Here is a 24,728-nt window from a genome sequence, read left to right on the forward strand (position 1 = left end):
AGTTTGTTGTCATATTACTGTTCATATTTTTTATCTTATTTTTCTTAGATAAGTCCCTTTAACATTTCATATAATAAGGGCTTGGTGATGATGAACTCCTTTAACTTGACCTTATCTGGGAAGCACTTTGTCTGCCCTTCCATTCTAAATGATAGCTTTGCTGGATAGAGTCATCTTGGATGCGGGTCCTTACCCTTCATGACTTTGAATACTTCTTTCCAGCCCCTTCTTGCCTGTAAGTTTTCTTTTGAGAAATGAGCTGATAGTCTTGTGGGAACTCCTTTGTAGGTAACTCTCTCTTTTCCTCATGCAGCTTTCAAGATTCTCTCCTTATCTTTAATCTTGGGTAACTTAATGATGATGTGCCTTGGTGTGTTCCTCTTTAGGTCCAACTTCTTTGGAACTCTCTGGGCTTCCCGGACTTCCTGGAAGTCTGTTTGTTTTGCCCAGTTGGGCAAGTTTTCCTTCATTATTTGTTCAAATAAGTTTTTAATTTCTTCCTCTTGTTCTCCTTCTGGCACCCCTATAATTCAGATGTTGGAAGGTTTAAAGTTGTCCCAGAGGTTCCTAAGCCTCTCTTTAATTTTTTGAATTCTCGTTTCTTCAAATTTCTTCTTGTTTCTTGTGTTCCAGTTGGATGTTTATTTCTTCCTTTTGTTCCAAATCATTGATTTGAGTCCTCGTTTCCTTCCTGTCACTTTTGGTTCCCCGAATGTTTTGCTTTATCTCATTTTGAGTATCTTTCATTTGTTCTTTCATCTTGTGACCAAGTCCAATCAGTTCTGTGAACATTTTGATTACCAGGGCTTTAAATTCTCCATCAGATAGGTTGGCTATCTCTTCATTACTTAGATCTCTTTCTGAAGGTTTGCTGTGTTCGTTCATTTGGGCCATATTTCTTTGTCTCAGACCACCTGTAAAATTGTAAGGGGGTGGGACCTTAGGTATTCCCCAGGGTAGGGTGACCCTCCTTGCTGGCTGTGGCACTGCCTGTGGGGGAGGGACCAGAGAGGGAACAATGCAGCTCACTTGCTCGGCTGTAGCCCCCTCTTTCCAATGAACTCTCTCCTGTGAGACTGGGAGTTTCTGCCACCATAGCAACCCCTACCGTAGTCCACAGTCAGCTCTGAGTCTCAGTTTCCTGTTCAGTCAACCCTGCCCACACAGTCCGTCATCTCGCCATGATTTCTATCTGTCTTCCACTTTACTGGTCTGATTGGTCTGTTTGATTGTTTCTTCAATTCCTTGGTTGTTGGAGTCCCATGCAGTGTGATTTTCTGGCACTTCTGGTTGTTTATTGATTTTAGATTGGTTGTCATCCTCCTTTTGTTTGTGTGAGGAAGTGAAGGGTTTCTACCTATGCCTCCATCTTGGCTGGAACTTACAGTTTTTTTAAGTAGCATGCATTTATTAAGGTGTTTCTTTTGTATGCAATCCCCAAATTATTTTATTTACCTAGTACCTTTTAATTTTGAGTTAAAAGTAGAAATGACATTGTTTTGATCCAGCAAAATTACCTTTATAAACTACTGCATGTAAAAGATGAATTAAAGATAATTGTCTGAAAAATGAGATCTTTTTGTCTAAGCCTAAACCCTGGAATTATTGCTTTGTTTTTATTTTTATTGTTCAGTTGTTCCCTGTCCACATCTCATTCCATGTATTGAGCACCATTTTTATCTGTTCCTATTGCTATTATTTTAATTTTAGTTGCTTCCTCAATACTTTTTTAACCAGAACAATACATGCCTCATTTTAAAAAGACAAATATGTAATCTGAAAGTTATAACTACCATTTCTTAGAAGATGTGAAAGAGCAAGAGAGAGGATTGTTCACATGAACATGGCTTTGTTTTGGGCCTATATATTCCTATGTTTTTTTCAAGGCATCCACTATTACTAGTTTAGCTGTTTTTCTAATAATCATTTCCATATTTATAAAAATTTAATACACACATATATAACACAACCTCTTGAATTGTAAGTTTTTGCCATTATCTAATGATTTTCCTGTAGAACACTATGAAGATTTTAGATTTCTTACACTTACCTCTCCCTCCAAGCATCACCTAATGTAGTTATATCTGAATTTTTGGTTAAATTATATTTGATGTTTCCATTATGATGACCATAATAAACATTGTTCCCTGATGAGCATAGTACTATGGTATTAATATGTTATGGGTACATTTACATTTTTCTCTCTTTAAAAATATATCCAATAATTTAAATTTTTCATTTTTTAAAATTTGCTAAATTTAGTTAAGGTCTATCGCAAAGGCATTTCACACCCTTCTGTAGCCTCTTAACTCAATTTTTTACACGGTAAAACTTGTAAGGCAATTTAACAATTTAGTATATAATGTGTATGTGTGTGTTCTCCTGGAGACATTCCTCCTGAGAGTAATGTTCTCCTGCTGTACATTGTCTGGTTGCTTTCTAGACCTGTTGAATGGCTATTGTCCTGGGACTTTCCTTTTTCTTTCTATTACATTAAATGGCATGTTTTCTGCATCCTAAGTCTTCTTCCTTAAGTCTCATATTGGTGGATTCCATCTAAGAAAGGGTGAATGGAAGGTAAATTCTGTCTGATGTTTCCAGTCTTCATTGTTGATAAAAGAATATGTACCTTATGTCTAACAAAAATCTTGGCTGGGTATAGATTTTTAAATTGAAATTTATTTTAGTAAGACTTTTGAAAGCAGTATTTTAACTTTCTTCTCTGTCTCCACTCTCACTCTCAGATGTAATACTATTCCCTTATCTCCAGCATTCTGAAATTTCATAATATGTCTCTCTACTGTAGGTGTTTTCTTTTCTTAATTATTGTGCTAGGTGCTGGTGAGCCCTTTCTATCTGGAGATTTATATCCTTTACAACTGGGATTTTTTCTTGTATTTTTTTACTTTGATTACATCCCCTTTTTTTCTTTGTTCTTTTTCTGGAACTTTTATTAGGTGACTTGTAACTTTGAAATTGATTTTTTAACAATCTTGTATTCTCTCTCTCTCCCTCTCTCTCCCTCTCTCCCTCTCCCTCCCTCCCTCCCTCCCTCTTTCCCTCTCTCCATATATACTTGGCAAAAATAGGTTTACAGTTGTCAGTATGCAAAACAGAGTTTATTCTTTTTTTCTTTTTTTATCCTCATCCGAGGATTTTAAAGAGAGAGGAAAGAAGAGAGAGAGACATCGATGTGAGAAAGAAACATCAGTCGGCTGCCTCCGGTATGTGCCCCAACTAGTGATCAAACCTGAAACCTAGGTATGTGCCCTGACAGGGAATCAAATCCTCAACCTTTTGATGTACAGGATGACGCCCCAACCAACTGAGCAACCCGGCCAAGGACAGAGTTTACTCTTGTATTATTATATATTAATTACTGTATTATACTTACAACTGTAAATCTAATTTTGTTCACTCCTACATGTATATTTTTGTTCTACTTTTGGGACATTTATTCAACTTTGGCATTTGATATTTTACTGAATTTTGGCCAGATTAATATAAACTTTTTTGTTTTCTGAATGTTGTATTTTATAACATTCTTGTCTTACCTCTCTAAAATCACTAATTATATCGTCTCTGATATTTTCTCCTGCCGTGTATATTATCTGTGTCTTTTTAACAGTCTTTCTTTCTGTTTTATTGCTTTTGTATTTCACATTGGAGGTTTTAGTCATATTTCTGATTCTCAGTAGTTGTGCATCCATATTTACAATAAGGCACCAAGCTCTGGAGGGGGAAGTTTGAGGGGTAGAGGGATTGAGCAAAAAGGAAAAAGAACTTACAGGCATGGACAACAGTGTGGTGCCTGCAGGAGGAGAGGGGTGAGTGAAGGTGGAAGAGAGTATGGGGAGATAAATAGTAATGGGGGAAATATAATAAAATTAAAAATTAAAATAAAAAATTAAGTTTTTAAAAAAGAATGAGGCACCAAAATGATCACAAGGAGCTCTGTGTGCTTGGTCAACACTTGTAGCTTGGTAGTTTTCACAATATGTTCTTTGCTTAGTTTCTTCATGTGAGAAATGTCTCCATCTGTCTTGAGAAGGAGTAAGCCTTACTTAGTATTTCTATTTTCATTCTAGCACCTCATTCCTTCTTTGCTCTGTGCCTGGTACATCTCAGTCTTGTTCAGTTTTTCTATTATATCTCCCACCTGTTGCTTCTTATTCCTAGTTTATCTCCCTTTTGTTAATGCCAAAGTCTGTGGAGTTTTTTTTTAAGATAATAGGTACAGTCCCTTTCATAGATATAATTATATTCTAGTCATAAAACTAAAACTCAGTTTGATTGGATTTGATTATTCCTAAAACTTATTGGCCACTGCAGATAACTATTGTCATCCATTATGTAGCTGTCTAGCTTACTTTTGTTAGTTTAGATATTAGAGGTTGAATTTGAAGTTTCTTAATTTTGCTACCATTTACTGACAAATATCAATTCAGTAATTGCTATTAGCATTATTAAACTACATGTTAAATATCATAGTATATATTGTAAAAAATGTATTTAAAATAAGATTTGCTTTTCTCCTTTTGAAAATTAGATAATTCAAAAATGGCAGAACTCTTTATGGAATGTGAAGAAGAAGAACTGGAACCATGGCAGAAGAAAATAGAAGAAAATCAGGATGAGGATGATGATGAGCTAATCTTTGTTGGAGAAATATCAAGTTCAAAACCAGCCATTTCAAGTAAGCATTTACTTTCTTTTTTTCTACTTTATTTTTATTGTTGTTTCTATTACAGTCATCCCAATTTTTCCCCTTTTGCCTGCCTCCACCCAGCCCTCCCCTTTTGCCCATGGTCAGTCCCCTACAAGTAATCATTTACTTTTGATGAAATTTCATAAGATGTTTCCCATGGAAAAACCTGTATGCTATCTTACATGTCCTTGTTACTCATGAGAAGGAGTGTAGAGATCAATAAGAATTTGTGAGAATCAGAGGGAGAATGTGGTTGGGACTTGTACTTAACAATGTTGTAGGCCTTCTGAGATTGGAAATCATAATTTTTAGTGGAACCAAGTGGCCTATTTATACCTGTTTACGTGTTAATTTTTATTTTTCTCCCTAACGTCCAAATGCACCTAGACAAGGAAGTGTTTGGAATACTTTGCTTAAAATACTAGAATACTAAATGAGTTTGTGTTAGTCTCTGAGGGGGTTCTCACATCGCAGTGTCATTTTGATTCAAGACTACAAAATGAACAGGCACTACGTGATTGTATGATATCTGGTCTGTGTACCAACATGGGCTATAGCTTCTGACCACTGTCATCTTGCAGCAACTCCTGATTATATTTATAAAGGAGGAGAACCTAGTCATCAGTCCATGTACTTCAGTAATGCAGGCAGTCAGCACATTTAATCCTCATGGCTTTCTAGGGGAACATGACCAGTATCTTTGTAGATTATTAGATTTCAATTACAGTAAGTAGATTTAACATTGTAATAATGTTAAAGTGAAAATATTGATGATGCTACCTTAAATGTCCAATAAAATGTGTAAAGTACAGAAAAACAACATACTGAACATCAGGGGAGAAAGAGGAAACATGTTTTCTTACTTACCATGGCAGTGCATAATAGTGTGCTTGACAGACAAGTTTTTAATTTTATGAAAGCCTAGTTCTTGCTTCTCTTGACTCTAAACTAAAAATAGCACTTCTCTCCATTTTCATCAGAGGTAGAATAATTTATTTTAATTTAATTCTCATAATCATTTCTTGTGCCAAATTTGAGAGGTGCTAAGTTTAGTGCCAATTCAATTATAAAATGAACTAGGCATGTTAGCATGTTTGTTGTTGATAGTGGAACAGAATATTATATTCTCTTAATTATTGTTTCCTAGTCACTATGATTATTTTTATATGGAAATATTATCATATTTCAAAATTATTACTCAAATTATCTTACTGAAAACATGATAGTTCGAATTAGATTTATATCAACTATAAATGACTGTTAACAGCACTTAACTAGAATAAAGTGTATTAGTTGTAAGTGGTTCTATCAAAAAGTTGATCCCAGTGAAATTTCTTTTCTAATTTAACTCAGAATTTAAATGATTTTTATTGATGTTTTATGTGTCAGCCATAAAATATTTTTAGCATATGGATCATGAGCTAAATATTTATATCAATCCACCATGGGGGAGGGGTTAAAAACTTTTGTTTGACAGACTGCTGCCACCAAAAAGTACTATAGGAATAACTCTTTAATAGCTCTTCAAATACCTTGAATTTCTGAAAGCAAACAATATCAAGTTGTTTTTGCAGATTTTTCTCCTAGGTGACTTTAGTAGTGCTTAGTCATAGAGCACTGCATTTCCATCATCATAAAACAACCCCATGTGGCCCTTTACTTTATAAATTATTTTATGAAGATCTGGTTCTTTTTACTAGGAGGAAAGAAAGGAAATTTATTGAGGTCTTAATGAGATTTTTTAATTTAATCTTTATTACATATTTTCCATTACCATTTATTCCTCTTACATACCCCCCAGCAATCACTACACTGTTGTCCATGTCCATGAATCCTTTTTCGTTCTCATCCATCCACGCCCTAACCTCCCCCTGCCACTAGATGTCATCCTGCTCTCCATCTATGAGTCTGTCTCTGTTTTCCTTGTTAGTGCAGTTTGTTCATTAGATTCCACATATGAATGAAATCATATGATATTTCTCTTTCTCTGACTGGCTTATTTCCCCTAGCATAATGTTCTCCAGGTTCATCCATACTGTTGTAAAGGGTAAAAATTTCTTCTTTTGTATGGCTGAGTAGAATTCCATCGTATAAATGTCCCATAGTTGTTTTATCCATTCATCTATTGATGGACACTTGGGCTGCTTCCATTTCTTGGCAATTGTAAATAACACTGCAGTGAACATAAGGGTGCTTACATTCTTTTGAATTTGTGTTTTGAGTTCCTTTGGATATACTTCCAGAAGTGGGGTTACTGAGTCAAAATGTAAATCCATTTCTAGTTTTTTTAGGTATTTCCATACTGCTTTCCACAGTGACTACACCAGTCTGCATTCTGTGGGATTTTTTAATTTAATATGTATATTATATATATATATATTTTACATTCAATATTATTTTGTATTAGTTTCAGGTGAACAGCGTTGTGGTTAGACAATCATAGATTGAATACTTTACAAAGTGGTCCCCCAGTATTTCCAGTACCCACCTGGCACCATACATAGTTATTACAATATTATTGACTCTATTCCCTGTGTTGAACTTTACATCCTCATGACTATTTTGTAACTACCAGTCTGTACTTCTCAATCCCTTCATCTTTCTCCCAGTCCTCCAAACCCCCTCCCAGCTGACAATCACCAGTCTGCTCTCTATGTCTAGGAGTATGTTTCAAATACGCTTGTTTATTTTGTTCGTTAGATTCCACATATAAGTAAAATTATATGATATTTGTCTTTCTCTGACTTACTTATTTCACTGAGCATAATGCCCTCTGGGTCCATCCATGCTGTCACAAATTACAAGATTTCATTCTTTTTTTATGGCTGAGTAACATTCCATTCTATATTAGGTACCTCCCCTTTTTTTAAAGATTTTATTTATTTATTTATTTATTTTTAGAGAGAGGGGAGGGGAGGGAGAAAGGGAGGTAGAGAAACATCAATGTGTGGTTCCCTCTTGTGTACCCCATACTGGGGACCTGGCTGGCAACTCAGGCATGTGCCCTGATGGGGAATCAAACCAGTGACCCTTTGGTTCACAGGCCAGCACTCAGTCCACTGAGCCACACCAGCCAGGGCTGCACCACCACTTTTTATCTGTTGGTCTGTTGATAGGCACTTGGGTTGCTTCCATATCTTGACTATTGTAAATAATGTAGCAACAAACATAAGAGTGTACATATTTTTTAATGAGTGTTTTGGGTTTCTTCAGATATATACCTAGAAATAGAATCACTAGGTCATGAGGCAGTTTCATTTTTAATTTTTGGAGGAACCTCCACACTGTTCCATAGCACTTGCACCAATATGCATTCCCACCAACAGTGCACAAGGGTTCCCTTTTGTTCACATCCTCACCAACACTAGTTATTTGTTGATTTATTCATAGTAATCGTTCTCACGGGTGTGAGGTGATATCTCATTATAGTTTTAATCTGCATTTCTTTGATGATTAGTGACAGTGAGCATCTTTTCATGTATCTATTGGCCATCTGTATGTCCTTATTGGATAAGTGTTTGTTTAGGTCATTTGCCCATTTTTTAATTGGATTGTTTTCTTGGTGCTGAGTTACATGAGTTCCTTATGAATATTAGATAGTAACCTCTTACCAGATGTCTCATTGGCAAATATCTTCTCCCATTTAGTACGTTGTCTTTTCATTTTGTTGATAGTTCCCTTTGCTGTGTAAAAACTTTTTAGTTTTGGGGATTTTGTTAATGCTGTGTACCTTTTACTGATTAGCAATTTTAGGCAAATCTCTACTCTGGCAAATTTTCATTTGACTCCTCAATAACCTAGAAGTTATGGGTTCACATGGGTACAAGAGTGAGCAGTGTTAAACTGATCTAGAGGGTCACGTCAGTCTCAGATTTACTATTGGTGTAGTCATAGATTTGAGATACTCTCGTATACTCTGGGTTCAATTTAGTCTGTAGTCTCTGACAGTGTTCCTTTTAGAACTTATGAGTAATGGTACAGATAATCCAATCTGCTTACGCATAATGAATCTTCTAGGCTTTTAGAGGTATGAATATGGCATGGGGATTAGGGAAGGGCTTGAGTCACAGGAACACAGGTCTACATACAAACTCGCTCTATTATCTTTTATACATTACACATCCAAATAAATTTAAAATTTTTTTTTATTTTTCAACTACAGTTTACATTCAGTATCATTTTGTATTGGTTTCAGCTGTATACCATAGTGGTTAGACAATTGTACTTTACGAAGTGTCCCCCTTGATATTTCCAGTAACCACTTGGCACCATACATAGTTATTACAATATTATCACTACATTCCCTATGCTGTACTTTACATTCCTATGACTCTTGTAATTGCTCATCTGTACTTCTCAATCCCTTCACCTCTTTCACCCAGTCCCCCAACCCCAATCCCTTCTGGCAACCACAGGTCGGCAATCTGTGTCTATTAGTGCATTTCGGTTGTGTTTGTTCATTTAAAATAAATGTAATTTTTATAGATATTTTGAACAGAGGTAACTCCAGCTCATCTTCAAAGGGAATAAAGAATGAACTACTCAATCAAGGTATAGTATTATTGTACTATATTAACTTTAAAGTATAATATTTTGACAAAATTGGTTGTATAGAAAAATATTTAATTTGTTGTATAATTTTAAAATACAGGTGTTACTGATGCATTCAAGCCTACAAGTCAACATTATGGAGACCCATCATCAAATCCAGTGGCTGCCTTACCTAGATTTAATCCTGAATCTAAATCTTCACCTAGCTCTGTTATTCAGAATGTGTCTAAATCGGTAAGTGTTTCTGAAACCTCAATTACCTCAGGGACACGTTGAATATTATAATACCTGGTTAGAACTGTGGTCTATCAGAGCTAGTCACCGTTTCTGTAGAACCATAATCACTATAAGAAAATATCACCATCTTTATGATAACTCAATATTCAAAGTAATGACTGTATTAACTAACTATCCGACCTGTTAATAAATCAGGTAATTATATTTAGCTTAATTTAAATAGGTATAATATTGAAAACTATGCTATCTAAATAGTATAATCAGTAGTGACTATCGCATAATGGCAAAATTCTTAAGATAGTAAATTGAACCAGCTATTCTTAATTGAAAGACTGTTCTAAAGTCATTGTTGCTCTTTACTCTGAAACATAGTTTTCAGAAGTTTAATTTTCAATATGTTTAACAGAAGTGATAATGGTAATATTTAATATTATTTATTATTCTGCTAATATGGAGCTTTGTTCTAAATGCTACAAATAAGTTAATCTCATTTAATTCTTACCACTTTTTTATGATGTAGGCACAGTAATCATCCCTACTTTATAGCTGAGGAAACTGAGACTCAGAAAGGCTATATAATCCATTCAAGGCCACACAGCTGGCAAATGATGGATTTGCAATTTCAATCCAGGTTAACTAAGGGTTTGTTATTTTATTTATTTATTTGTTTGTTTGTTTGTTTGTTTTTAGAGAGAGGGGAAGAGAAGGAGAAAGACAGGGAGAGAAACATCAATGTGTGGTTGCCTCTAATATTCCCCCAACTGGGGACCTGGCCTGCAACCCAGGTATGTGCCCTGACTGGGAATCGAACCAGCAACTCTTTGGTGCACAGTCTGGCACTCAATCCACTGAGCTACAACAGGCAGGGTGAACTGAGAGTTTTTAAAATATGCACATACACACATCTATCCCTTTTGGTATATATTTTTTTAAAAGAAGCATTGCCTTAGGGCAGGGGTGTCAAACTCATTTTCACTGGGGGCCACATCAGTCTTGAGATTGCTTTCAAAGGGCCAAATGTAATTTTAGGACTGTATAAATGTAACTACTCCTTAACAGTTAAGTGAGAGCTCGGTGCAGCCACTGGGTAGAAACAAGGTACCGGGCTGGATTCAGCCCACGGGCCTTGTGTTTGCCACCTGTGCCTTAGGGCAACAGTGTGGACCACAGACTATTGGGGTTCCCTGAGACTCTTTCAGGGTTCTGTGAAGTTAAAACTCGTCATAGTAAGATATTTTCCTTTTTCACTTGTCAACATTTGCACTACTGATACAAAAGCAATGAAGGGTAAAACTTCTTGTACCTTAATATGAATCAAGGCAAAGGACCCAAACTATACTAGTAGTTTTTTGTATTGGTGACCGCTGAGCACCCACAGTAGAAAAATTTTATTTAAGAATATATTTCATCCCCTGGCTGGTGTGGCTCAGTGGATTGAGTGCCGGCCTGTGAACCAAAGGGTCTCCAGTTCAACTCCCAGTCAGGACACATGCCTGGGTTGCCAGCCAGGTCCCTGGTTGGGGGCACATGAGGGGTAACCACATGTTGATATTCTCTCCTTCTCTCTCTCCCTCTCTCTAAAAATGAATGGATAGAATCTTTTTAAAAGAGAACTATTTCATTTAAGAATATCCTTGAAGAAATAATATTTTTTACTGATTTTATTAACTTGAGCTTTGAATATACTTCTTTTTAAATATTCTGTGTAATGAAATGGGTAAGGTGCATAAAGCATTTCTGTATATGCAGTATAGGGTTTTCTTAATCACTTGTGTGATTCAATTGCAAATTGACCTCACTGTCTTTTTTAATGGAATGTCATTTTAATTTGAAAGAATGATGGACAAAGCACCATATATTAATTATTTACTGCTGAATAACAATAATACCACAAACTTCAAAGCTTAAAGCAATATACTTATTATCTCATGGTTTCTGTGAGTCTGGATTAGGATATGGCTTAACTGGCTTCTCTGCCTCAAGGTCTCATGAGGCTGCAATCAAGATGTTTGCTAGAGTTGCAGTAACATTTAAGACTGCTTAGACTGCTTCCAAGCTCACTTGGTTGTTGGTAGTATCCAGTTCTTTGTGGGCTGTCAGACTAAAAGTGTCAGTGTCTTGTTCATGTCAGCCACAAACTGCCCTCAGTTCCTTTCTATGTAGGCTTTCCTGGCATGACTAGTTGCTTCCTCAAAACCAGCAAGGAAAAGAGTCCTCAGCAAGATGGGCTTTGTAACAATCATACACATGTCATCACTTTTGCCATATTCTGTAGGTTAGAAACAGTCACAGGTCCCACACATACTCTAGGGAAGATTATATAAGGGTGTAAATATCAGGAGGGAGCCTTGGGGGCTACTTAGAGACTGTCTGAAACACACAATTTTTCAGTCCTCAAAAATGTGCAAAGTGTGCCCATCACAGAAAAGCACTAATAGTGTTCATGCCCATGATAAAATTTGAACTTTGAAGCAAAAAATAGAAATTTGGTAAACTTGTATCTGCATTCTGAAACACTTACCAGTAATAATATGAGCTCTGGAGTAGTAGTTCAAGAAACCAGGATTGAAAATGAGAGGAGACAGGAGTACTGATTCAGCCTTTGATCCTAACTAAAATATTGTCACAATCCCCCTGGGCCTCCCTTTCTGAAATCAGAACATTTAATCAGACTACTGGCTCTCAAATTTAGAGCCTCTAAGCATCCATGGACTGTTTTTAATACTTAAAAAAAAAAACTAAGCCCTAGCTGGTATGGCTCAGTATTGAGTGCTGGACTGCTAACCAAAAGGTCACCTGTTCAATTCCTGGTCAGGGCACATGCCTGGGTTGCAGGCCTGCTCCCTGGTTGGAGGCCTGTGAGAGGCAGCCAATCGATGTTTCTCTCACACATCGATGTTTCTCTCCCTCTCTATATCCGTATCTTCCACTCTTTCTAAAAATAAATTAATTAAAACAAAAGAAAAACTTAATAGGTGTATCTGAAGATGGCAGGCTACCAGAAATGTAAATTATTTTATTTTAGTTGGAATCAGATTAACCTAGTGGTGTTTTCACACTGCCCTAAGCTGTTTGGCACTGGGGGGGGGGGGAACAAAAAGGATACATCATGATTTAAATGCAGACAAATGAAAATAATCCCTACATTGGACCCAGGGAGAAAGATTAGCAGAGAGTAGAGGGTAGAATATTTCATGTTAGAAAAGTTAGAAACTAGAGCTTATTCAAACTCAGAATTTTTGTTTCTGTGAGCATGGTTGTTTAATCAAAGCTCCCCAATCAGGTTCCCAGTTCTGCTTTTAGAAAATAGAGCTTTTTAAAAATAGAGGTTTTTGTCAGTTCCTGTGGGGTAAGGTGATGCCTGGGCATGATAGATTTTTAAAAAAACTCTCCAGGTGACTTTAATGTACAGCCAGGGTTGAATAGAACCCATATATATTCTCAAATGAATTGAGATTCTTATGATATTCTCTGAAATTTTTAAACTTTTTCATTCTCTTTACCTCAACAACTCTTTTGAGCAATCAGGGAGATAATTACTATTATACTTTTTAAAGTCAGTGTGATAAAGCTTAAGGGCACAGGCTTTGTAATCAGGTCAACCTAGGTTCTAATTCCAACTTTATCATCAATAACAAGCTGGGATGTGTTGGGAACCTTACTTAACCGTATTTAAGTTACCTATTTATAGTATTAGGTACCTTACTATTGTATTTTGTATCTTTCTGAACTATTTTATAAGATTCAAAAAATTTCCACTTGGAGAATTATTTTAGCATGTTATTTGCTCCCTGAAATGATGGTACTTAATTTACAGGAGTTATCACCTAGAAAAGGGTTTAAAGTATTAACATTTATTTGGAGGAACTTCTGTTGAAGAACTATATTGGACATTTGGAAAAATATCTACCTTGCAGTAACATTGTGGTTGGTTACAATTAAGTCATAAAGACATTGATTTTATATAATACATATTAAGTCTCAAATGCAGAAATCTGCCTGCAGTACCTCAATTCTAGGAATGGAATGGCTTGGGTCAGTCAACAGAAAACTTAGGAGCAAAGTAAGATTATTAAAACTTGATTGTCTCTCATCTGTGAAGCACAAAACGCTCAAGCAAGATTCTTATATTCCCATTATGAAGGCAGTATGTTTGGGAGGTAGAGAAGAAACAGAAGAGGATGCAGACTGTATTTTGATTTTGTTTCTCCAAATGGTTAGCGTAGTATATAGAATATATCATTAATCAGGATTGTATTTTATGTGCAGATTACTATTCTTTTTTTTCAGTGAAATTTATATTGGAAACATTTCTTTGTCACTGGATATTTCTCAAAAACATGATGTTGCATGATTGTCTCTGATTTAATTTAACCATTTCTCCATTGTTGGACATACAGATTTTCATTTTTTTGCTATAACAAATAATTCTTCATTAAATATTTTCATTTCCTTAGCATGAATTCTTAGAAGCAGAATATTTGAAACAATTGGATCAAAAGATAGGAACTTTTAAAATCCCTTGTTAGATACTGCCAAAATTTCTTGCAGAAAAGTTTTACCAAAATACAACTACTAGTTTGCCAATAATATCATTGTTTTAATTTTAACTTTTATTTCTAACTAATTTTATATTTCCAGAAAAATTATAATAATAATCCAGAGAGTTCCCATATACTCCTTACCTAGTAGATGCTAATTTTGACAGAGTAATAATTACCTATAACTTTTTACAGGATTTTACAAAGAACTCATCACAGGTTGAATCGGATGATTCTTCAGATTTACTGTTTGACCTGACCCAGGACACAGTGCCACTGTCCCAAGACAGATCAACAATTTATATAGAAGGTTTGGTTTAGCACTTTTTTATAAATACATAAAGAGAACTGTTGAATATATGTATGGAATGAATTTCTATTCTGAAGCCCATGCCTTCATGTTAAGTTTTTCATATATTATAAGATGGAAGCTAATACTTTATGATTGACTTTCTTGGGTGATTGTATATAACATTGTATTTAATAATAGAATATTTTATTTCTTTCTGTTAAGTTGACTAACATGTATTCTTTGACCTCATTCTCACTTGGAACCAGTCATAGGCTGAAAAAAATCTTAATTTTTGTGAGTCAGGGGAGTCCCTTGATGCCCTAATATTATAGATTAAGTATTAATTATTTGGGAGGTTTTTAGTATGAGAAAAATTGCATGGTTGTAGTTGATTTCTTCACAAGCTCAGTTAGTGTCTTTCTATCCAAATAAATGATGGAGATGTGACAGTTAAATATGATTATAGAGTGGTATTATAAAATGGCAGTACTAAAGAAACTTTGATTTACATATAAGAAATAGTAAATAAATATCCATTTAAAGAGTAATAAAAATTTCCAGTTGAAGAAGAGCTACCATTCTTGGTATACTTTTCAAGGTTTTATTATTGTTCTTCGTATTTCTTAAAGGAATTTTGTCTAGTTGAGAATTCCCTATAATCAAAGCAATTTCTATTTCTATATTAGCAAATTTGATATATTTCACTAAAATGGAGATACGTTCAGAAGAAATTTTTTTGCATGTTTAACTTGTTTACTTTACAAATTGGTATGCATTTGACAAACCAAAAATAGTGAGAAATTTATGGTAATATGTATACCAAAAATATTTTCCCATTCTGATAATACTTGGTTTGATAGTCATCTATCTAGGTATATGGATATAGTGAGTAAAATAGCCAAGAACCAAAATAAATTAGGAGGAAAAGTACTTGTCCGAAATCTGATTTTATAAAGCACATGGTCTTGCCTTGGCTGGTGTGGCTCAATGGATTGAGCACAGGCTTCGAACCAGAGGATCACCAGTTAGATTCCCAGTCAGGGCACATGCATGGGTTGTAGGCCAGGTCCCCAGTACAGGGCGCACGAGAGGCAACCACACATTGATATTTGTCTCTCCCTCTTTCTCCTTCTCTTCCTCTCTCTCTAAAAATAAATAAATAAAATATTTTTTTTTAAAAGCACATTGTCTTTATTTTTTTAATCCTCACCCAAGAACATTTTTTCATTGCTGTTAGAGAATGGGAGAGGTGAAGGGAGAGAAACATCAAAGTGAGAGAGAAGCACTGATTGGTTGCCCTCACATACATGCCTGGACCAGGGACCAAACCCACTATGTAGGCCTATGCCCTGACCGGGAATCAAACCCTGAACCTTTCGGTTACAGGAGGCACTCCAACCAACTGAGCCACACCGGCCAGGGCAGCACATGATCTTTATTCATAAAAAAGCCTGAATTCTTGAAGCTTCTAAGGGGTAAAGATAGTGACTCCTACTCTCTCTCCATAAGTTGTAGTACTACGAGGAGCAGAACATTGCCCTGATAGTAAATAAGGTTATAGTTGATTAGGAAGATAGAAGTTTCAGACTCTATTGTAAACATTTTCATAGCCTTTATCAAATGAACTACCATCTTTACACCTATTTTTTTCATATTATTAAAATAAATACTTTTATTTTTCTCACATAATGCATTCTTCAGACCTGAAATCAGCCATTTGGAGATACAATTTTAATTCCTGCTCTACTTAGAGCTTTTTTGAGGCTCAAATGAGATAAGTGAGAAGCAAGAAATACATTAAAGCCTTAAAGGACTTGACAATAAACAATTGTTCACATGAGAATTATGGATGCTAATATGTGCTATGTGTTCAGAAGAATGATTACTAGACTTCTGTCTAGAAGGTTCTTGGAGAAGATTGGACTTGAACTTAATTTTGGAGAATGAGAACAGGATTTTATTGGCATCATTGAGGCTAGTGAACAGCACAAGTCAAAAGCAACAGATATAAATAAGTTAGAGTCAGCATTTTAAACTGTTGAGCCCAGAGTGATTTTATTTAACTTGGAAATTTACCCATACTTTAAAAAATTATATATAAAAGTCTGTTTTTACTGTACAGCCTGCTAGATACTCAGTTGCCTAGTCCAAAATAACCAGCGCTCATTGGTTGTTCAGGTAACCTAAGCATGTGAGAACAATGTTAGTGTGATCAGACAAAAATCAGTCCCAAGTTCCTGCAGTATGATGTATTTGAAGATGGAAAAAATTACTTCTATGTTATCTCAAAAACTAAAACACGGATTTGATGTGAAGTTTTAGAATTTTTATCACAAATTACAATTGTGTTTTCATTTCTAAAGGACTTCTGCTGGATCTGGTTGTACCCTAAGTAGCCCCACTTCTCTTGCAAATGCCCTGAATTGCATCATCCAGAAGCCTTTAAGGCACAGGTGGCAAACACAAGGCCCTCCACCTTGTTTTACCCAGCCACACCTTGTCTGGCCTCACCTTGTTTCTACCCAGCGGCAGCGCCAAGCTCTGGCTTAACTGTTAAGGAGTGGTTACGTTTATACAGTCCTAAAATTACACTTAGCCCTTTGAAGGCAACCCCGAGGCTGATGTGGCCCCCAGTGATAATGAGTTTGACATCCCTGCATTAGACTCAGGGGAATAAACAGATCATTTAGACCACCAGTCAGCTTGTTAAGTGGAAAAAGAACAAACTTGAGTTTTCCATAAGTATCTTAAAATGTTTCTCTAAATTTTTAGATTAGAAATTGTTTTTGTTTACAAGCACAAAAGCATTTGCACGTCTAAAAATAAATTCATTTTTGGAACTGAGTTTAGAATATTCTCTGTGATTTAATTTTGGAAGCTATTTTTTGGTCTGATTTTTTTTCCTGCTACCTATTTATATATTTCTTTATTCAAAAGTGTCTTTAGAATTTTTTGCTTACAAGTTTATTTTATGAGTTTAAATATGTGTAGTTTGTAATAGCTGTTTGTGCAGTTTCTACCTATTGATCATATAAATTTTGATCATTCTTTTTTTTTAAGATTTTATTTATTTATTTTACAGAGGGAAGGGAGGGAGAGAGAGAGAGAGAGACAGAGAAACTTAAATGTGCGGTTGCTGGGGGTTATGGCCTGCAACCCAGGCATGTACCCTGGCTGGGAATCAAACCTGGGACACTTTGGTTCCCAGCCCGAGCTCAATCCACTGAGCTACTCCAGCCAGGGCAAATTTTGATCATTCTTTATTGTCATTTGTATGATATGGTAATTCAGTTGTATTGCCTTTAATTTAACTCTGAAGTATTTTTACTGAAGTTTTAAATGTAAGACCATTTTAGTAGCATTTGTAAGCAATGTTCTGTACTAAAATATTCACAATTTTTTTTTTACTTTTTAAATTGTAGCTCTGGATGAAACTTTGCCTATAAAAAAACATTCTGTTATAGCAAGCAGACTTAATCCAAAAAAGCCAAAGACCAACGAAGATGTTTCTGAAATAGATTCTTGTGCTTCGTTATCTTTAGACAGCTCTCCTTCAGTGACATCCTCACCAGTTATGACATCAAAAGGTAAACATGAATATGGTGTACAAAGAAGAAATATAAGTGTCAGAAGTTATGAGAAATTTTGAAACTATTATTAGTGGTTGTTTAAGGTTTAAGATGAAAAATTTGAATCATAAAAATCCTTAATTTATTTCAGATACCTCATCAATTGAACATAAAACTGGAATGCCTTTTCAAAGACCTTGCCCAAAGTGCAATGTTCAGTTCAATCTTTTGGATGCTTTGAAATATCACATGAAGGTAAAATTTTTCAAATTTTTATGTTAGAAATAAAAATATTTAAAAATATTAAGGATTGATAAATAGTAAATACTAGTTTGTCTAGACATTTAGATAAATCTCCTCATTGGTATTTTCATATAACTTAAGTAAAAATTGATATTTATAATGATCATCTTCATATAAGATTTTAAAATCCTTCTCAAGTATCAAATTTTAAAAATTAAGTTTATATACACTATAGTATAACATTGCATTTTAATTTTTAATGAAAACAATGTACTAATCAGAATATTTCAAGTGCTTAATCTTATATGTGATTTAAAAATTTCCTTTTTTATTTTTTGTCCATTTTTTCATATGCATGTCACAGTACTTAATGAAATTTTTTGTCACGCATTTTAATTTTTAACACTCAGATGTAAACTCCTAATGGTGAATCATTTCATATTATTTAAACAATTGTTTTAACTCAATCCAGAATGTAGTTTGTATAGTTGCTATAAATTCTAGCTTTATATTAGTGTAGGAAGCTCTTGGAATTAGGTTTTTGGTAATTTTCAAAGTATTAATGAAGTATGGGGTTTATATATCGATCCTCTTAAAATATTTTAGTAGATATTACAGTGTTCTGTGTGTCTGATCTATAAAGCTAATCTGTATTCTTCTTGTATGCCCAGCATAAATGACAGAAGGGGGAAAGGAGGCAAGAAAAAAGGCAGTGTAGATTATATTCAGGAGAGAAGGGATAAGAAGAGGACAAGGCAAAGAAGCAAATTAGGAAAGGTTATTACTATTTCAAAGTTTGACAGATTTTTCATTGAAATTCAGAATTTTCTAAAAACATGTTATAAACAAAGGGGCATCCCAAAATTCCAAATGCAATCTTTTTTTTTCTTATGTAAAACTGTATTTGATTTATCACTATTTTGACCTTTCTGAGTGATGCCTGCCAACTAGACTTTGGGTTTGGTTTTATGTAAGAAGTAACTTGTACAGGTGCTTTTGGTTTTCTGATCTCTGTAATATTATATACAGATACTTGATGTTTTATGTTTTGCATTAGATGGAGAGACAGAAAAAGGCTGAGTTTCTTAGTTACTTTTAATTTCTTGAACTTTGGGAGTAATACAGTCACATGATTCAAAAAAGTATAAGAAGGTATACAGTGAAGAATCTCACACCTCTCCTTATTTGCCTAGTTCCCAATACAACTCACAAAGGAAATAACTTTTATTAATTTATATCCTCTTTCATTTGCTTTCTCTATATACAGGCACACATAAATGTTCTTATTTTTTATTCCTTTTATGCACAAAACATAGCGTATTATATATACCCCTGCATCTAGAGAAAGTGGCAAACATTCTCCGATGTGTAGCTTTTTTATCTTATTGTAGCATTGCTTGTGATTAAAACTATGGGAGACATATCAGTTAAAATTGTATAAGATTACAGTAGAGATTTCCATTTTAAAAATATATGATTGTTATTTGGAAACTTGAAAATAAGGGATGTTTTGGGGGAGGTATGAAATTTGATAGTTATCAATCAGATCTAATGTACTAATACGTTATTTAGGTTCCTATATATTCGCTTATATTTGTCTGCTTGTTCTGTCATGGATTGAGAAGGTCTCAAAGTCTCACATTATCACCACTATTTTCTTTGATATCTTCCAGTTCTGTTTTACAGTTGTTGCCATTTACGAATATAGGTGAACCTATGTTTATAAACTTCATTATGAATGTACCCTTTTGTGTTTTTATAAACTGTCCCTTTTTTGGCTTTGATCCTATTTTGTTTGATATCAGGCTCACAACCTCTGCTTTCTTATGATGTTCATTTGCCTGTTATAATCTGTGTTTATCTTTTTTATTTTCAACGCTAATCGTTTTTTTTTTCACCAGAGTTGTTTTTTCTTTTGTGATCCTACATGAAATTTCTTTTTTGTTGTTGTTGTTCAAGTATGAGTGTCTCCATTTTTATCCCACCCTCAGACCTACCCCATTTGGCTTTGTCCATGTGTCCTTTATATATCTTCCCCTATTTTCCCCTGTTACACATCTCCCTCCTCCCCTCTGGTTACTGTCAGTTTGTTCTTTATTTCAGTGTGCCTGGTTCTGTTTTGGTTGCTTGTTTGTAGTGGTTGAGTTAAACATTGGTATTCATTGGTAGGATAGATTTAATTGGTTTGATAGGTTTTACTTGTCTCGATTCTGTCATAATTTTTCTTGTAACTTATTTTTTAAAGTCTTTCACTTTGTGATTGCATTGTGTATATGTAGTTTGTATGTTTAGGAAATAGTTATTAAAGAACAACGGGGAAATTCTACAACTGAAAATTGTGTACAGTAAGGGGATTACTATACACAATTTATCTCATTGGCAATAAAAAACTCGTGTATGAAAGTATTCACCATTAGGGTCAGTTTATATGCAGCATTGATTTTATTCATGAAGTAGATTTCCACGATATTTCAGCATTCTAGATAGAATGTGTTGAGGTTTTCAAGATGCAACTGGTGCTTCTTTCCTTGGGTCCCATACATTTTCTAGGTACCTTGAGTCTGGGGAATGGCAATTTACCTGTGCTCAAAGTCTAGTTCCAACCAGACTTTACTGAAATACTACTATGTTGAGCTATATTTTGACACATATATGAAATGTTTGATTTTTGGCCAATTTGCAAATTACTACTAGATATTTACGTCAATAAAATTTAATTGAAAGGAAAAAAGTTGATATATAGCCATCCCTGACCTTAAAGTTTTCTATTTATTTCTTTATGAAGATAAAAAGGGTGTATATTATTTGAAATTTTTAGACTATATAAAGAAAGAAGCCAACATTTTGGTGACTATCATTCCAGGTATAGTGCCAAGCACAGTTTTACATGAACTGGCCCTAGTTTTAAACTCAAAATCATTTTTTGTTGTCTAATTTTTAAAAGAGATGTAAGTATGGCTTATATGTTTTTCTCTTTCAGCGTTGTTGTCCGGACATGCTAAATAAATTTTTGGAGATGATCAAAGTAGAAATTTCAAATACTGAAAGTAAAGATAAGACTGGTACAGAGAAGGAAAAGTTGATCATGTTAGTTAGTGACTTTTACTACGGAAAACATGAAGGAGATGTTGACAATGAGCAGAAAACTTACACAACCTTTAAATGCTTCAGTTGTTTGAAAGTTCTTAAAAATAATATTAGGTATGTATATATTTCTATTTCTGTTTGAAAATTGGGATGCTACGGATATAATACTGTATATTTATTTTGTTGCCATTTTAGCAATTTTAGCACTTTCTACAAAGAGCAAAGGTGATTATCATGCTGAAAAGCCTTTGTCCTTTCTTGTATTTTAGGATTTTGACAATTGGGTCCACTTAGTTGTATTTCTTTCAGATAACTTAAGAAAGGACAAAATTTGTTTTAATTTAGGGGGAAATGACATTTTTATTTTTTAGTTGCTTTTCAATCTTACTTTTTCTATCACAAGAAGAACCACTTAATCCAGTTTGACTTCCTTCATAATAGTCTTATTTAATGCACTAATTTTTTAATTCATATTTATAACTTTTAGCACATTTACCTTGTGGGACAAAATGATTTTTTAGAGGAGGGCCAGTTCTTTGAAACATGTCTGCTTTGATTTTGTAGTTTAGCACATTTTAAAAGTAGAGATTTAATTCTCAGTGGAATTTTGAAGGTTTATACATATATGCTTTAAATTTTAGGAATTTATACTTGACAGCCTTTGAGTTGTATGACATATTACATATCTATCATCCTAAGTGAGATAGTAACAAAAACAAAGTAACCAGACATTGATAGGTAATTTTCATTGTTTATACCATATAACCTGACATTGTTTTTCCAATATTTTATTATAAAAATTCAACTATTCAGCAAAATTGAAAATGTTACAAAAAGCATCTGTATGTATTTATCCACCTCAGTTCTGCCATTAACATTTTACTATACTTGTATTACTACATATTTATTCATCCATAGACCCATCTGATTTTTTTTTATACTTTTCAGAGTAAATTGCAGGCATCAGTGCTCTTCCCTTACATGAAATACATATACCTATATTGTGACTCATACACATATGTAAACTTTTAAAAATATTTACCCTTGATAACCATCATATGTAAGTAACATTCATAGGCATCCTATAGGTCATTTGTAAGCCCAGGGTTTATTTTATTTTCTGGTGAATTTTAGATTTAGAATGAAGTACATAGAAAAATGCTGAACTGTACTATAATATAAGCATAAACCAAATTATGAATACTATGTTTAGGGTAGGGCTTTATAACTTCCAAAGGTTTTTCAAATATTATTCATATGAGTGTTCACACTTCTTTACCTCCTTTTTATCAAGCCCTAATAGCTTTCAATTGCTAATGGTTTCAGTAGCTTAACAGAAGAGAAGTTGTACTTTGAGATGTAACACTGAAACACTGTGACCTCCTTCCATGTTTTTGCCATGTTTATAGTAAAACACATCAGAAAATACATTAGTAATTTTGGTAGAACTCATGGAAAGTAGTTCACAGTTAAGTTCCTTATTATACTTAAATGTTATACATATGACAGTAGAAGTTCTATTTAGCAAAAGCTTTTTGGCTTTTCCCTTAAGACTAGTCATTTAATATTAAACAAGAAATTTTCTTTTTGTTATCATTTCAAAAGACTGGTTACAGATTTCTATATTATCAGACTATCTAGAAAGTTTAAGCTAACCATGTTTTATAATATCTAGGAATTTTGTAGCTTTTTTGACATATTATTTAGTAAATGAAACCTGAGCAGTAAACACTGTCGTATGTGTTAAATAACATTTTACCTTAATAGTAAAAACTAGGATGGCAAATTGTTGGTTTTAGAGAATGGTAGAAGCTAATAGCTCAAGATTTCTATTCTCTGCCCTATCAACATATTGTTGGATATTTTTTTCTACATTGAGTATAACCAATATAGGGCTATTTTATTCTGAGAACAGCCTTGTAAGGGGTTTAAGCAGTGTGAGCTGCTGATAGGGGCATTGTAATAATTGAAAGATAGCTAGTTGATTAAGAGATTATTTTATACAAATAGATTTTATTTCTTAAAGTCATGAGCTGAAAGTTGAGTGGCTTATGTCCTTTATATGTATTTAGGCAAGACTAAAACTTTTAAAATAAATTTGAATAGAGGTAAAGTTAAAATGAGAGGAACAAAGACGTTTCAAAGTGCACCATAAGCAGCTCTAAAATGAACTAGTATTTTGGAAGTATGAAAAGATAAATGTCAAAGCCTCCACAATGATTGCTATTAGATTGATGACATTATCAATTCATTTCATTACTTCCTTTAGGGACTAATAGTGAATAACGGTTAATATTTGACACAGTCTTGTTTTGATGGATTAACTTTTCTTGGAAATTAAGTAAAAAGTTTCAGTGAGCCTTTGAAATAGATATGCCTGTTTCAATAGTACTCTCTGCCATTGAAGGTCATACTTCCTTCCTATGAGAAGCCTTTTTGGGACTCTGACATAGTAGAATCTAGAAATGGATGACATTGTACAAAAAAGTTCATAGCCCACAAGTTAAAAGGAATAATTTCTGCTAAAAGGAAACTAGTACCATTAAATTATCAGTATTAAAATGCTATAATTTAATACTTATTAATGCATTACATGCATTTAGAAACCAAGACACATAAAAATACTAATAATTTTTCCTTTAAGCAGCTGAAACCTGTTTTATATATTTAAGGCCTTCAGAAGTTTTCTCTCCTGACTCTATAGTAACTGCTTTTGGTGGTAGGGTTTCCTTCCTTTAAGTATTTTGCTTTAAAATGTAAATTGTATTTCATATATGGAAAAAAAGCCTGCTGTTTTTCTTTACAAAAAAAAAATTAACCTGAAATAATGGTGGAGAGTTCTAGCAAATTAGTGGTATTTCATATTAACTATTAATGGGTTATTTTAAAACAAAGAGATTATTTTGTACAAACAGATTTACTAAGCCACTTAATGAAAGTGATTATTTAAAGTGCACACTTTTCACCCTGTTTGGTTGGGCTCAGTGGGTTGAACTCTGGGCTGTGGGCCACGTGGCTGGTTGGGGGCATGCGAGAGGCAACCGGTCAATGTTTTCCTCCCTCTCTTTCTCCCTCCCTTCCCCTCTCTGTGCAAAATAAATAAAATCTTTAAAAAACATAAAGTGCATACTTTTCTAGACGATTTTGTGGCTTGGAGATATTATTTTGAGTAATACAACTGCTGTTTTAACATTTAGGCCCAGATACTTATTTGTGAGGTTTTTCGTTGGTTGTAAATCTGAATATTCGCACCTGTTGACAATTATTTATAGGTTTATGAACCACATGAAACACCATTTAGAACTTGAGAAGCAGAACAGTGAGAGCTGGGAAAGCCACACCACCTGCCAGCACTGTTACCGTCAGTATCCCACACCATTCCAGCTGCAGTGTCACATTGAGAGCACACACACACCTCATGAGTTTTCTAGTAAGTCACAATTTTACTGAAGTCCTGAGCGTTAATGATTTTCATCATCTAAACTATGAGGAATCCTTGA

General features: G+C 34.2%; 1 protein-coding gene across 5 annotated transcripts in view; it reads left to right on the plus strand.

Moving 5' to 3' along the window:
* The window catches only part of ZNF280C (zinc finger protein 280C), a 73,743-nt gene that overhangs the window by 21,653 nt on the left and 27,362 nt on the right, over nt 1–24,728 (plus strand). For 2 of the 5 annotated variants that reach the window (XM_045852301.1, XM_045852302.1), the window contains exons 4-12: nt 3,154–3,224; nt 4,550–4,696; nt 9,194–9,259; nt 9,360–9,493; nt 14,233–14,347; nt 17,752–17,916; nt 18,050–18,153; nt 21,122–21,342; nt 24,501–24,658. In XM_045852301.1, the coding sequence (XP_045708257.1) occupies nt 4,561–4,696; nt 9,194–9,259; nt 9,360–9,493; nt 14,233–14,347; nt 17,752–17,916; nt 18,050–18,153; nt 21,122–21,342; nt 24,501–24,658 (1,099 nt within the window). In that variant the 5' untranslated portion in view covers nt 3,154–3,224; nt 4,550–4,560. The remainder of the gene's footprint in view (nt 1–3,153; nt 3,225–4,549; nt 4,697–9,193; nt 9,260–9,359; nt 9,494–14,232; nt 14,348–17,751; nt 17,917–18,049; nt 18,154–21,121; nt 21,343–24,500; nt 24,659–24,728) is intronic. The other 3 variants (XM_045852299.1, XM_045852300.1, XM_045852303.1) reach the window with 2 other exon arrangements.

The sequence above is a fragment of the Phyllostomus hastatus genome, unplaced genomic scaffold (assembly GCF_019186645.2).
Source record: "Phyllostomus hastatus isolate PE091 unplaced genomic scaffold, TTU_PhHast_1.1 phas_contig_90, whole genome shotgun sequence".
Lineage (NCBI taxonomy): Eukaryota > Metazoa > Chordata > Mammalia > Chiroptera > Phyllostomidae > Phyllostomus > Phyllostomus hastatus.